General features: G+C 36.0%; 1 protein-coding gene across 3 annotated transcripts in view; it reads right to left on the reverse strand.

Annotated features, from left to right (window-relative positions):
- ARHGAP32 (Rho GTPase activating protein 32) overlaps positions 1–16762 on the reverse strand; it is a 297931-nt gene that overhangs the window by 93322 nt on the left and 187847 nt on the right. For all 3 annotated transcript variants that reach the window (XM_047691945.1, XM_047691943.1, XM_047691944.1), the window contains one exon: positions 9121–9207. In XM_047691945.1, the coding sequence (XP_047547901.1) occupies positions 9121–9207 (87 nt within the window). The remainder of the gene's footprint in view (positions 1–9120; positions 9208–16762) is intronic.

A 16762-nucleotide genomic window follows, 5' to 3' on the forward strand; every position in this document is an offset into this window, starting at 1 on the left:
AAACAAAAAGAAGAGAAAACACAAATTACTAATATCAGAAATGAAAGAGAGAATATCACAACAGATATGAACATTAAAAGGATAATAAACACTATAAATAACTTCTATGCTCATATATTTGTTAACCTAGATGAAACTAACCCAGATCCTCAAAAGACACAATCTGACAAAACTTACACAAAAAGAAATAGGCAATCTGAATAAGGCCTATATCTATTTAAAATATTGAATCAATAATTAATAAGCTTCCAAAAGAGAAAGCTCCAGGCCAAGATTCACAATGTTCGAATTATAACAAATATAACAAATATTTAAGAAATAAATACTTAAGAAAGAAATTATACTAATTCCCTATACTCTCTTTCAGAAGATTGAAACAGAGGGAATACTTCCCAATTCATTCTATAAGGCTAGAATTAACAAGCTACCAAAACAAGACAAAGACATTACAAAAAAAGGAAAACTACAGAACACATCTCTCAAGAATATTGATGAAAAAAATCAACATTATTAGCTAATTGAATCCAACAACATGGAAAATATTATATACCAAAATCAAGTGGAATCTATCACAGGCATGCACATAAAGCTGGTTCAACATTCAAAATTAGTTAATGAAATTAATCACATCAATAAGCTAAAGAAGTAAAAACACATGATCACATTGGCAAATGTACAAAAAGTGTCTGCAAACATCCAACACTCATTCATGATAAAAATTCTCAGTAAACTAAGGTTAGTGGGATACTTCCTCAACTTGGTAAAGACTGTCTATAAAATCTACAGTGGGTATCATATGTAATAGTGAGAAACCTGAAGCTTTCCAAATAAGATCAGGAACAAGGTAAGGATGTCCCCTCTCTCCACTGCTTTTCAACCCTGTACTAGAATTCCTAGCTAATGCATTAAGGCAAGAAAAGGAAATAAAAGATATACAAATGGACAAGGAAGAAATTAAACAGCCTTTGCACACACAAGACATAATCATTTAGGTATACACTACAAAATAATTATCTAAAATCCTTCTGGAACTACTAAGTGATTATACCAAAAAGCAGAATACAAAGCTAATATACAAACAGTCAACTGCTTTCCTAGGCGCCAAAATGAATAAGCTCAATTTGAAATTAAAAACACAATAGCATTTATGTCAGCACCCTCCAAAAAAAGAAAAAGTTAAGTCTAAGTCTAAAAAACTATGTACAAGATCTATATGAAGAAAAGTGTAAGACTCTGGTAGAAGTAAACAAAGGACTAAAAAATTTGAGAACTATACCATGTTGAAGGATAAGAAATCTCAATATTGTCAAGATGTCTATTCTGCCCAACTTGATCAGGATTCACAGTGCTATGCCAATCAAAACCAAAGCAAGTATTTTTGTTAATATCAGCAAACTGTTTCTAAAGTTTGTATAAAGAGGCAAAAGACCAAGAATAGCTACCACAATATTGACAGAGAACAACAAAGTTGGAAGAATGACACTAAGTGATTTCAAGACTTATCAGAAAGCTACAATAACCAAAACAGTGTGGTATGGGCCAAAAAATAAAAACACCAATGTAACAAAATAGAGAGCCCAGAAGTACCTAAATATCATCAACCAAACTTTGACAAAAGAGAAAAGGCAATACAATAGATAAAAAGCCTTTTCACAAACTAGTGTTGGAAAAATTGGCAAAATCAACAGGCAAAAATATAAATATAGCCTTATAGCTTTCACAAAATCACTCAAAATGGATCACAGACCTTAATATAAAATGCAAACAATAAAACTCAGAAAGTAACATGGGAGAATACAGATATGATCTTGGGTTTAGTGAGGGACTTTTTAGGATACAACACTAGAGGCACAATCCATAAAAGAATTGATGAGCTGACTGTCAATGAAATAAAAATTTTCTGCTGTGTCAAGACACTACCCAGAAAATGAAAAAACAAGTAACAGACATGAGTGAAAATCTTGACAAAAGATTTTTCTGGTAAAGGTCTATTATCCCGAATATACAAAGAACTCTTAAAGATCAACAATAAGAAAACAACTGATTTAAAAATGGTCCAAAGACCTTAACAGAGACCTCACCAAAAAGATACGTAAATGATCGCTAAATATATGAAAAGATGTTCCATATCACATGTTATCAGGGAAATGCAAACTAAGATGAGACACTACTGCACACCTATCAGAGGGGCAAAAATCCAGAACTGGTAAAAACCAAATGCTGACAAAGATGTGAAGCAACAGGAAATTTATTTCCTTGCTAGTAGGAAAACAAAATGGTAAACCCACTTTGGAAGACAGTACGTCCGTTTCTTATGAAACTAAACATACCTTACCATAGGTTCCAGCAACTAGACTCCTTGGTGTTTATCAAGTAAGCTAAAAGTTATATCCACACAAAAGCCTGCATGTGAATGTTTATAGCAACTTTATTCATGCTGAAATTTACAAGCGATCAAGATGTCCTTCCACTGGTGGATGTAATGTGGTAGTGTATGTAAACTGTGGTACATCCAAACAGTGGAATATTATCCAGCACTAAGAAGAAAGAAACCATGAGAAGACATGGAGGAAACTTGAATGCATATTACTAAGTGAAAAGAAGCCAAGCTGGAAAGGCTATATACTGTAATAATTTAAACTATATGACATTTTGAAAAAAGACAAAACTACAGAGACAATAAAAATATCTGTGATTACCACTGGTTAGGGAGAAGTGAAAAATAAACACAGCACAGAGAATTTTTAGGGCAATGAAACTACTTTGTATGATACCATATGGTGGGTATATATTATTATAAATCTGTCCAAACCCACAGAATGTACAACACCATGACTAAACCCTTGCTGACAAAGATATGTAGTATCAATTGTAACAAAGATACCATGTTGGGGGTAAAGATGTCCATAGTGAACAAGGTTGAGCATATGTGGGGATAAGAGGTATACAGGAACCTTGAACTTTTCACTAAAGTGTTCTATGAACCTAAAACTATTCTAAAAAATATACTAATTTTTAAAAAGTAGTCATGTTTTCTTCTTTCTAAGCAGTATAACAACCAACCACAAGAATGCAAAAGAGCCTAGAAAAGTAAGTGGTGGTATGGTGGGGGACTGGATGTCAAAATTCATTTTCTTATACAACCATGAACTGATTTCTTTCGATTTTTTAAAAATGTTCTTATCCCAGTAAAATCTGTTCTTTTAAACAGATTATCATTCATAAAATTAAAACCTCAATATAATTTGCAAATCATCTAAAACTGTTAAATTCACTGAGAAAATCCTAAATATAGTAAAATACCTCCCATTTTAGCAGATATGAAAGAACTTGAAATTTCATATGCAAAAATTTCATATGCAGGTTTAATCATCAAATTTCCAAATAAAGTGAATGAAATACAATTGACCCTTGAACAACATGGGGCACTGACCTTAGTGCACAGTCAAAAATCCACATATTGGGGCACCTGGGTGGCTCAGTGGATTAAGCCTCTGCCTTTGGCTCAGGTCATGATCTCAGGGTCCTGGGATCAAGCCCCATATTGGGCTCTCTGCTCAGTGGGGAACCTGCTTCCCTTCCTCTCTCTCTGCCTGCCTCTCTGCCTACTTGTGATCTGTCTGTCAAATAAACAAATAAAATCTTCTTAAAAAAAAATCCACATATTAAGTTTTGCTCCTCCAAAACATAACTTCTAATAGTCTACTCTGGAAGCCATGGAATAACAGAAAAAGCCAATAAGCATATTTTGTATATTATATTATGTACTATATTCTTTTTTTTAACTGTATTCTTAAAGTAAGATAGAAGAAAGGAATGTTATTAAGAAAACTAGAGGATATCAATAAAAGAAAGTAAAGAGGACATAAATAAATGTATAGATACACCATGCTCATGCTTGGAAAATTTAATATTGTTTAAATGTCTATATTACCCAAAGCAATCTATAGATTCAGTGCAATCCCTATCAAAATAGCAAGAGTATTTTTCATAGAACTAGAATGAAAATTCTAAAATCTGTATGCAACCACAAAACACCCAGCCAAATAACCTTGAAGAAGACCAAAGCTGGAGGTATCATGGGTCTAGATTCCAAACTACACTTTCAAGCTATCGTAATCAGAACAGTATAGTACTGGCACGAAAAGAGACAGAACAGAGTAGAGAACCCAGAAATAAACCCATGTGTATATGGTCAATTAATCTATGACAAAGGAGCCAAAAATACACAATGGGGAAAGACAGTTGCTTCCATAAATGGTCTTTAGAATACTGGGCAGCTACATGCAAAAGAATGAATATGGACCACTTCCTTATACCATATACAAAAATACACTTAAAAAGATTCAAGACCTAAATGTAAGACCTGAAGCCATAAAACTTCTAAAAGAAAACACAGGCAATAATCTCTTTGACATCAGTCTTAGCAATATTTTTTTGGATCTGTCTCCTCAGACAAGGGCAACAAAAACAAATATAAAAAATTTGAGACTACAGCACGTTAAAAAGCTTTTGCCCAGAGAAGGAAACCATCAACAAAATGAAAATGAAAAGACAACCTCCTAAACGGGAGAAGGTGTCTGTAAGTGATATGTCAGACAAGGGGTTAATATCCAAAATATATAGAGAACTCAAACAACCCAAGACCCATACACACAGAACAAAAATCTCATTTAAAAAATGGGCATGGGCACAGGACCTGAACAAACATTTTTCCAAAGAAGACATATAGATGGCCACGAGATGTATGAAAAAAATGTTCAACATTGCTGATCACAGGGAAATGCAAAGAAAAACCACATTGAGAGGTTCCTCCCACCTGTCAGAATGGATAATATCAAAAAGACAAGAAATAATTGTTGCCAAGGATACAGAGAAAAGGAGTCCCTCATGTACTGTTGGTGGGCATGTAAATGGGTGGAAACACTATTAAAAATAGTATGGGGATTCCTCAAAAGTTTAAAAACAGAAATACCATATGATACAGCAATTCCTCAACGGGCTATTCACCCAAATAAGACAAAACACTAATTCAGAGAGCTATTGTATGCACCACCATGTTCACTGCATCACCTTTACAATGAATGTGACATGGAAGTACTAAGTATCCACTGACGGATGAATGAATAAAGAAGTTATGGAATACAGGTGCATGGAGTATTACTCAGCCAGTAAAAAAGAATGGACTCTTGCCACTTATGACAACACAGATGGACTGAGAAGGTGTTATGCTAAGTGAAGTAAGTCAGACATAGAAAGACAAACCAACTTATCGTTTCATTTATACGTGGACTCTAAAAAACCAAACAAATAACAAACAAAACAGAAACAGACTCATAAATGCAAAGAACAAACTGATGGTTACCAGAAGGGAGATATTTGGGGGATGCATGAAATAAGTGAGGGGGATTAAGAGGTACAATCGTACAGTTATAAAATAAGTAAGTCACAGGGATATGAAGTACAACATAAAGAATACAGTCAATAACATAGTAATAATTATGTATGGTGAGAGATGGTGATCATTTTGTACTGTATGTAAATGTCAAACCACTCTGTTGGTATACCTCCAACTCAATATAATATTGCATGTCAACTATACAGTAAATTAATTAATTAACTAATGTTCACAGAGATTTTAGTAACATGGAAGAATGCTTTATAAATAAAAAATTATGTAAGATTATATATATATATATATATATATATATATATATACACATGCCTGTATTCAATTATAAAATACAACTATGTAAAACAAAGCAAAAATATGCAAAAAATGTAAACGGGCAATCTCAGGATAGTAGCTTCATGGCAACTTTCTTTTTTTTTCTCCACTTCCCATATTTTCCAAAATTTCTAGAAGTATTTTTATCCTAAAAACCCATAAACCCACACTTTTTTTTTTTTTAAAGATTTTATTTATTTATTTGACAGAGAGAAATCACAAGTAAGCAGAGAGGCAGGCAGAGAGAGAGGAGGAAGCAGGCTCCCTGCTGAGCAGAAAGCCCGATGTGGGGCTCGAACCCAGGACCTGGGATCATGACCTGAGCCGAAGGCAGCGGCTTAACCCACTGAGCCACCCAGGCGCCCCATAAACCCACACTTTTAAATCAGAAAAAAGATACATATATGTGTCTTCAAATATGTATATATGAATGGTACCTAGACTCTCTCCACTTATGTCATGTAAAGAAATTTGACTGTCACTCTCAATACATTTCTGTAATTCTTTATTAACATTTAGGATATGCTTGCAGATTTCAGAGTAGCTAATCAGCTATACATCATATTAGAAAATGAAAGAACAATCAGGGGGGAAAAAACACTAGACTGAGGTTCAAATCCTGGTCTTTCTCTTTAATTTTACGATCTTGGGGAAGTTATTAACATTCTTGAGTCTTAGATTCATCATCTGTAAGATGAAAAATGGACTATTTACCTCACACAGTTGTTGAAACAATGAAATGTTGTACTGCATGTCATAATATCTGTACACTAGACACATAATCAAAATGCCTACTGAATTTGGATCACTTCAGTATGAAAGACATGGTTACATTTCTGAATTCACAATTTAACAAGAAATAAAAACCTAAAGGGCAGAGGCAAAAGCAAAATTAAAAGGTTCAAAGATAAGACCTAAAAGAATCAGTAGTACTTAACTTCAAAAAAAAAAAAAAATCACAGTTGTTTAAATTGGCCATTTTCTAAGATTGAAAAACAAGAGAAGAGTACGCTAAATAAAGAAAACTTCAAGGGTACTTTAAAAATTAGAAATTAGCAAAAATAGGCAATATATGAAAAAATATCAGCATGTAATGGTGATCGTATCTTATCTGAAGACTAAGTAAGCTATCTCTTAAATCTGTTCTAGACTGTGAATTCCTCTGAGATGCAGGAAAAACTGGCAATCGGGTCTTTAGCAGTTCCTGCTAAGATTTCATATAAAGTTAGGAAGGTCACATCAGTAATTTGGGCCTCAATTTCCTCATTGGCAAAAAGAGAGGGCTTGATTATAAGTCTTTATATTATTAGTTATTAAAAAAAATATAGGATTCCAATTTAATATGATTTATGACCGACACATTTGGGGCAAGGAAATAGAAAATAAGCCATGGGGGTGCCTCGATGATCACTTACAGTACTGCTGAGAAGTGCAATGGCATTATTACATTGCAGTAAATTACTAGTTTGATGTAATGAGTAGTATACTGAGTAGTCTTAAATTTTTTAAGCAGATTGACAAGATACTTAAAACCAGGAAACAGCCTAACTAGCTAGATCACTAATTCATGTAAGTATAATCAAGTGACAATTATACATTCTGACATATGGTTCCAAAATATCATGCTTACCTTTTGAAGGTCACCTAAAAAAATAGCATAAGTGTTTGTAATATTAGGTTTTGCTTATGAGAATAAAACTATTTGCATTGTCAGGTCATATGGAAATTAATAGTGAGAAGAAAGATGCTAAAAGATGTTAGGTTATAGAGGGATTAATTACATGTCAGTAATGACATGTCAATCATGTACTCCAAATAAAGAAGATATGATTTATATTTATGTATGAGTAATGGTTCACCAAAACATATGTGTTATTTTCACTTAAAAATTAAGTCACGATGGGGCACCTGTGGCTCAGTCGATTAAGTGTCTGCCTTTGGTTCAGGTCATGATCCCAGGGTTCTGGGATCAAGCCCCACACTGGGCTCCCAGCAGAGCAGGAAGCTTGCTTCTCCCTCACCCCCTACTTATGCTCTTTCTCTCTCTGTGTAAAACAAAATTTTGAAAAAAAAATTAAGTCATGAAAAGAAGCATTTTATGAAACATGACACGACACTTAGTGATTCAGAGCTGCCTACTTCCTCAAAGGAACCAAGATGATACACAATAAAACATATATTAACAATACAAAACTTTGGCCATCTTATTTATAAAATAGATAATAAATAAATATATAAATAAATATATAATTTTATATATATAAATAAATAAAATATAAAATAAAATAAAATTTGTATACAGATTTATAAATTTCATATTTGGCCAAAGTTTCATATTTGTATACAATTTCCAATTTGTATACAAATTTATAAATTTTCAATTCCCAATCTCATATTCTGACACCAATAAATAAAAGCACTTAATTCTGAAAGGTTTTCTTTAAAATCACCAACACTAGGAGGTGAGATATTTCCCATATGAGATAACCATTAAACTTTTCAAGATTATGTTATTTTTAACTTCGGGTACAAGAATAACATTTTTGGGGGGAAAAAAACCCATAAATGCCCCTATCTGACTCTTTCCCAAAGAGAACTAAAAACTTTGCACAAAAGAAAGCTTTTCTCAAAAACAGTTACTTTACAATCACGAATCAAAACTACACGTAAGGCTTAATTAAAGTGAAGTAAGAAAAAGGAACTAAACTACTTACATGGCCAAGGAAATAGATGGCCTACTCCAAATCTCATTAAGAGAAGTCACAGTAATTATCCTCACAAAAGTTCTAACATTAAGAGTCAAGAAACACAGCCCTCCTAAAATATGCACACATGTACACACACTACATCCACTACAGCAAAACTTCCTGCCTGGTAGGAAAGTGAGCATCTCAGGCAGAGACGTTTGCCCTTTTACTTTAAAAGGTGAGCAGTAGCTGATTCATTTAATCTTATCATCAATAGAAGATGTATTTCCTTTACTCTTCTAAGAAGAGTTTTCATTTAAGTTTGTAAATTAAGTATCTGTAGGACTGGTTCTATTAATTGTTTCGACTCTGAGCACATGCAGAATTGCCAATATGACCGGGAGAAAGAATAAAACGAAACATCTGTGTTGCCATAGTCACTGTTATTCGTCCGCAAATGTCTAAAGCCTTAGAAGATTTCTAAAAATGCAGACAGCAGATATACAAGTTACAATACTAAACTGGGCATTCCATGTACTTTTGTATGAACACATTTATCCCTTTTTTAAAGGATACCATTTATTTTCTTAACAATGGTCATGCACAGTCCAATTTCATTTCAATACCATATGAGTCTCTTTCTGTGAATTCTATGAGACACCGTAAAAAATGCATTCAAAGGAATCTACACATCCACAGAATTACCTGACAAGCAATGTGCACGAGGTAGACCAGCTCTTTAGATTCACAGCCGTTTTTCGTTACTTCATTCTGTTCTTCTGAAAGTGAGAGCTATGTCCAAAAAAGTGGGGGGGAGAGAGGGGAAGTTATGATTAATGAATACAAATAAACAAGGCATTCAGTAACACTTAAAGCCTCACATCGACTCACTGTGAGATATGCCTTCCAATGGAACTCTGCTGCTTATGAAGATAAAACAAAGAATTGAGGATGTTTTCAAAAATATGTTTCTAAGTATTGGCTTCATACTTTAAAGCAGCACAACTGCATAACAGCAGTAAATAAAATATGTCCATTCAAGAAAAGGTCTTCACTCCCTGAGTTTATTTAGCACATATGTGACAGGACGGCGGCAGTGAGGGCACTGACAGGCAACATGGGCAAGTGGCTGAAAGACAGCTCGGGCTCGTGCCAGAGACTGGAAACTGGCTTCCCAGAGAACAGGCTGGGCCTGCAGACATGTGTTACTTTAGACTTCTCATGCGTATCTGAACATCAGATTTTATTTTATTTTTACCTGAACCAGCAGCAAGAATTTAGAAACGGAGTCATTTCATCTGAAAAACACAGATTTCTGGCTTCTACTAAAAAATCAGAAAACCTGAAATATTAGACCCATATTCTCATCTGAGCAATAACCGGCTGGAACTGAAAAGTGACCAAACCCTTTAAATGAGGCATGTATTCTCCAAACACTTTGACCCCAGTGTCTAGGCTGAATGGTAACTGTCCGTCATCATGCTGCTTGTTCGTTATTTTTTCATGCACTACTCTCTTCTTGCATTTATATCAGACATCTGCCCCACCTAGGGATGTGAATTTGCCGACTCTGCTCTAGAGACAGAGTTCAGGCTCTAGAACCCTGAGTTCACAATTGTCACTAACTAGCTGTATAATACTGACATACCTACTCAATCTCTCCTTGGGAAAATGAGAATGATTAACAGTACCTATTCTCAAGTCTGTGAGTATCAAATGAGATAATGCACTTGAAGTGTTCACCAAGACGCCTACTACTCATAAGTGCTTAATGTTACCATCATTATAGTTATTATATAAAAAAAAAAGATAAACATATTTTCTATTTTTGACAGCAGTATGACAGAAGTATTTTTAAAAACATTCTGGTATTAAGTAGAAGCTCACAAGATAATGATCATTCTCACACCAGCCAAAATAAGCCAGATTAACTACAAAATCATACTTTTAAAAAAAGAATTAGGGGTAAGAAAAAACCTAAATGAACTAAAAAGGGAAATGAACATTCATGAGACAGAAGAGACCCACGGACATGCTCAGAAGCCTGTCAAAGATGCAGAAGGAAAAAGAACCTGCATTAGACAGGGTAAGGAGAAACCAGCCAAACGCTCAAGACTGTACGTGGACTGGAGTAATGAACAAAAATTCCATGGAAACCTTGTAGCAAAGAGTTAATGCCCACCAGACCCCAAGTTATAGGATCAGTACAGCCTAGGCTGAGGGAAGAGCAGCAGGAGCCCAGAGAAGGAGGAACCTATGATGTGTGTGGTGTCTCCCCAGCACACTGCAGCTAACCACTGCAGACGGGGAGCAGGGCATGAAGGCTCAGAGAGTGCCTTCTCGGGCATTCAAGAGATTGAACAACTAAAGGCTGGAGCTGGCACAGAAAAGCCAGGAGAAACCCCTGGAGGTAACCAGGGCTTCTGAGAGTAAGCAGCAGCTCTACACCAAGGTTCACAGTAGGACAGACAGAAGCAAGCTCTGTGTTTGCACAGGAGATTGGGGAAAGGACTGGAAAACAAAGAGAAGTAGCAACCAGGCACAAAGAGACAGAGAAAGAGCACAGGCTCTCCCTCAGTTCAGAAAACTGGTGGCTCAGCAGTAAAGCACAATGAGACCTTTGGATATCTCACCAATTTTCAATTCCCCTCAATGGAGGTTAAAAAAAAAAAAAAAAAAACCACAACTCCTGAACATCCAAACCACAAGAAAGAGTTTTAAATTTTAAAATGGCCGTAAATACAGAAGAAATAAAGACTAGAAATAAAATCAACCTTCTTAAGAAGAACTAGGGCGAAGGAGAGAGTGAGGAAGAGAAGAAAAAACTTCCCCAAAAAGGCAAAAAGATAGTTGGAGAGGACGTAACAGAAAGGGAGGATGTTCAGATGGTGTGGACAGTCAAATGGTGTCAATAAAATGGCTGGGTAGGCAACTCCAAACTCCATTCCCTTCAGAGAAAAACAAGCAGTAACTCTCACAACCAACTTTCTCAGTAATGTAGAATACAGTAGAAAGTTTACAATCAGCATGAGACAATGAATCAAGAAAAATGGTGACTTCTGACTTGCAGGAAAGCTCCGTGGTACTGTTACCCACCCTTGCTCCTCCCCTTCCCATCTCAGCAACACTCCTGTCCACAGAAGCCCTAGCGCCCTCTACTCCTTGTGTCCAGAAGGAGCAGAGACATCATTAATAAACTATTGTATTTGTCTGTTCTGATCTGTCTGTCTGGCATTTACATGAAGGGTTGACACAAGGAATACGTTTCTTTTTCACCTAAATTGGAATTCACCCTGGGGGATTTTAAAAAAACAGCATCATTAAAATATTGTAAAGTGAACTAAAAGTCTTCAGTCACCTGAAGCAAAAGATTATAGCTAAGACATAACTTAGCTATAAGCTTAATGCCCAGGAGAAAGAGCTGAGAAGAGAGGTTCCTTGGGAAATGAGAGCATTCAAAAGTATGTGTGTATGGTGGGGCATTTAGAAAGCCATGAATATGTTCAGAGTAGGACACATGCACAAAAGACATAAAGATTTCCTAAGCTTTCACCTCTACTCTCCAGGCTAAGACAGAGCTGTAAAGAGCCTGGTTAATTGTTGAATGAGTCTCTTAATACAAAGGAAATGTGCAAAGACTGGCTTATTATTTATTTTCTTTATTTTTTATTTTTAGTTCTGGGCATTCAAGGAATTCCCTAACAAAACACTATCTGAACACAAGTAAAAGAAGAGACATCAGTGAGCACACAGGACACAGAACACAATCTTTTCAAAAACAGCCTGGAAAAGTCGCTAAAAACACAGACTGCAGCCCTCACGATCAAAAACAGCATATCTGTGGTAAGAGATAGAATCTGATTTCCATAGTTACCACATTATAATATCCAAATGTCCAGTACCCAACAACAAAAAAACTCACAAAATATACAAAGAAACAGGAACATATGGATCATTCACAAGAAAAAAAATAATAAACCAATACAAACAATACAAGGACCTAACAGATCTCAAATGTACTATATAAAACACACTCAAAGAGCTCAAATAACTAAGGGAAACCTGAAAAACAATGTATAAATAAATGAAAATATCAATGAAGAAAAAGAAAAAAAAAGAGAACAAAAAAACAAATTTGAGGAATGACTAAAAATTCTAACTAAAGGGATCAACAGCAGATTTGGGCAAGAAGAAGAAACAGCTTATTTAAAGATAGGGTAAGTCAGGTGAACCATGAGAGACTATGGACTCTGAAAAACAATCTGAGGGGTTTGAAGCGGCAGGGGGTGGGAGGTTGGGGGAACCAGGTGGTGGGTATTAGAGAGGCCACGGATTGCATGGAGCACTGAGTGTGGTACAAAAACAAGGAATACTGTTATGCTGAAAAAAAAAAATTAAAATAAAAAAGAAAACTAAAGAGAGGAAGTAAATGAAAAAAAAATACATTGCCACTTTATCAGTTAAAAAAAAAAAAGTACAGGTTTCCCCCACTATCCAAAGGTAGAGCATTCCTTTGAAACCTTTTAAAAGCCAAAACGGTATGAAGCGAAGAGTATCCTCTCCTTTCCAAAAGTCTGCATTACACCACCTTACTTTTATGAAAGACCTCTGTTAGTACCTGTTTTTGTTAAGAGAAAGAAATCCCAAAAGGATTTTCACTTTTATGAAAATAGTCATTACTGTACTAACGTTAGTCCTTCATCAAAGCAAAGTAGTATAACACAAAGTTTCAGAAAGCAGGAGAAACCTGAATACTGTTCAAAGAACAGAAAGAGAAAGGAATTTTAAAAAGTGAAATGTTGCTCAGGAACCAGCAGGATACATTCAAAAAGACCAAAACATGCATTGTGAAAATCCCAGAAGGAAAGAGAGAGAGACAGAAAGAGATTATATGAATAGTGATGTCAAGAAGACAGAAGAATCAGAGAACCCAGACTCTAGACCACCCCTCCCCACCAAAACAGACCATAGCAACTATCAACACATAAGAATATGGTTGTGAAGATCCTAGAACTTGGGAGGTGAGGCCAACACAAACACTTAAGACCAAAAAACTGAGAAAAGTCATATTAGAAGGGAAAAAGGAGTAGTTTCGTAATGACCACCACCCCTTTCCTAGGCCAGCACAGCACCACACTGAAAAGAATTCCCTAGGGCTATGGTTTTTCTTTAGGAAAAAAAGAGCCCTAGAGAGATATCTAGCATCCCCAGTGCTGAGGGGTGAACTTCAGGAGGCCCATTTCTGTCTTGCCTCACAGGGAACACCGAAGGAATTGACAGGGGTAGACCACATGGGATCACTTAGTAACAAAGAAAGAGGATGGGGCACAAAGAAACTAGTCAACGAATATTGGTGGTGGACAGGACCCTGCTGGCAACCTTGCCTGATAAGAAAGCCCCACCTGCACCTCCACCCATCTTCAGAGCCGAAATGGTAGCCAGGTCAGCCCAGGGGACACAGTCATCAGTTTTGCCTGGTTGGGGTCTCCAATCAAGAGATCAGCCAACTAGAGAGGGCAGTCAGTGACACTACCAGACTGCAGAGCCTGGCCTCTGGGAAGCAGCACTCAGATGTAAGACACAGCCTGTGACCCTGCCCACCCTAGGAAACCAGTGAGTGAACACTCTTGACCAGCAACAGCCAGAATCCCTGACCAGGGAGAAAATCCCACCAGTTACCATGCCCAAGTACAGCAAAAGATGTGCATACTCTCCATCATCACAGAGACCAGCCTGTGTCCCTGCCCAAAAGCACAGATAGCCTTTAGCTTCCCTCAATCATAGGGCCCAGCCTGCAGACCCACCAAAATACAAACACCAGTTTGGCATTACCTGGCCATTCAGTACCAAGTGTGGCCACAACTAACCAAGGATGATTACTGAGCCCAGCCTGCACCTATGTGCAATCACAGCTGGGCAAGTGGCCCTACCTGATGACAGAGCCAAGCCAGCAATCCACCTGACCTCAAAAGATGTGCAGTGGTTTCATCTATCAGAGACCCCAGCAGCAAACACTGCCTATGTACAGATGCAACCAGCTGGCCCATTCAAACTCACCAGCCATGGTGACTCTTCAAAGTCTTCTCCTGTTAAATGAACCTATAAAAACTGGAAGAGGACACTACTTCCACCAATGTGCAGACACAGTGCAAGAACATAAGGATCATGACAAATCAGGGAAACATGACATCACCTATGGAATAAATATCTAATAAGGGACCCCCAAAAAAGAAAGATCTAGGAGGTAATAGACAAAAAATCCAGAATAATCATCTTTTTAAAATCAGAATAATCATCTTAAAGAAATTCAGTGAAGTACCAAAAAAAGAGAGAGAGAGAGACAGACAACTAAACAAACTTAGAGAAGCATTACTTGAACAAAATGGGAAGTTTAAGACATAGAAATGATTTTCTAAAAACCCAGAAAGCACAGAGCTAAAGAATATAATGACTGCACTGAAAAATTCAATAGAGAACAGCAACAACAGACTCAATCTCAAAGCAGAAGAAATAATCAATGAGCTTAAAGACACAGGTAATTTGAAATTAGGCAGAAAAGCAAAAAGAAAAAGAAATGGAAAAAGAATGAAGAAAGACTACAGAATTTACAGGATACATTAAGTGTAACAATACATGCACTACTGGAGTCCCAAGAGAAGGAGGAAAAGGGACAAAAAGTTTATCTGCTCTCCCCAGTTTGAGAAGAGATATGGATATCCAGATATGTGAAGCTCAAACATCACCAAACGTATTGAACCCAAAGAGGATTTGACCGTGACACATTATAATCAGTCAAAATCAAGCAAAAAGAATATCAATAGCAAGAAGAGAAAAGAGACTTTCATGTACAAAGGAATCCCCATAGCATTATCAGATTTTTCAGCAGAAATTTTGCAGACCACAAGAGACTAGGATGATATGTTCAAAGTACTGAAAGAAGAAAACGGACAAAAAATTCTACTATACACGGCAAGCTGCCCATAAGAAATGAAGGAGAGATACTTTCCCAGACAAGTAACAGCAGAGGGAGATCACTGCTATAACTGCATTACAAGAAATTCTAAAGAGAGTTCTTCAAGCTGAAATGAATAGATACTAGTAAACAAAGTAAAAACATAAACATATAAAATTCAAGAATAAAGGTAAATGCATAAATTCAAAATTATCTCTTACTGAAAGTGGTATGCAAATCACTTTTTTTTTTAAAGATTTTATTCATTTATTTGATAGACGAGGTCACAAGTAGGCAGAGAGGCAGGCACAAAGAGAGAGGGGTGAGGAAGCAGGCTCCCTGCTGATCAGAGTCCAATACGGGGCTCGATCCCAGGACCTTGAGATCATGACCTGAGCTGAAGGTAGAGGCTTAACCCACTGAGCCACCCAGGCGTCCCTGTAAATCACTTTTAACTCTAGTATAAAAGCTGAAAGACAAAAATAAATGACTATAGCTACAATAGCCTTTAAATAGATATCAAATATAAAAAGATGTAAGTTGTAATAACAATAACCTAAAATGTGAGCCAAAGAAAACCAGTTTTTCTATGCAATCCAACTTAGGTTCATATCAGCTTAAAGCGGGATATCATATGATATTTTATGTAAACTTCATAGTAATCACAAAGAAAAAGCCTAGAGTAGATACAGGAAAGAGAAGAAGAAAGGAAACAAAGTATAATGCCACAACTACTCAGCAAATCACCAACGGAAGATAGCAAGAGTAAGAAGGTAACAAAGGAAATACGGATCAAACAGAACGATTAACAAAACGTTCTGAACTATCAATAATTTTTTTTTTGGATTAGTTGATTTAGAACAAAATCTGTAAGGTTAAAGTCAATGAGATCAATGCTATAAGCTTGATGAGCAAATTCTATACCCATGAGAAACAGTTCATAACCTTAAAAAGTGAACAGTTTTCTGTATGAAACGTTCTAAACAAATGTAGTCTCCTAAAACAAGCTTAACAGAAAATGCAATTATTTCAAAGAGGATGTCAGTGTAAACTTCTTAAAGCAGAATATCACAGAACTTCTTACAGTCTAGTCAGAAATCAATTTCATAATAAAATAGTAAGTAGAGATTCAAATTTCAGACAAATCTTTAACATTCCTATCTACTGTTCTCTATATGTTGTGGCTTGACAGTTAAATACACTTCATTACAAAAACAAAAGTACCCTTCATGCTTTAAATTAGCAAAACTCTGTGTCATTAATCTTTTCCCCTTAAAGTTTCTCATTTAGTACTACTATAATTTGCAAGTCAGTTTTTAATTTTAGGCTTTTTAAAAATTAAGGCTGAATGAGAGTAGTTAGGGCTTCTACTCTTCTATGTCTGGACCAATGTCC

Source organism: Lutra lutra, chromosome 10, assembly GCF_902655055.1.
Source record: "Lutra lutra chromosome 10, mLutLut1.2, whole genome shotgun sequence".
Taxonomy (NCBI): domain Eukaryota; kingdom Metazoa; phylum Chordata; class Mammalia; order Carnivora; family Mustelidae; genus Lutra; species Lutra lutra.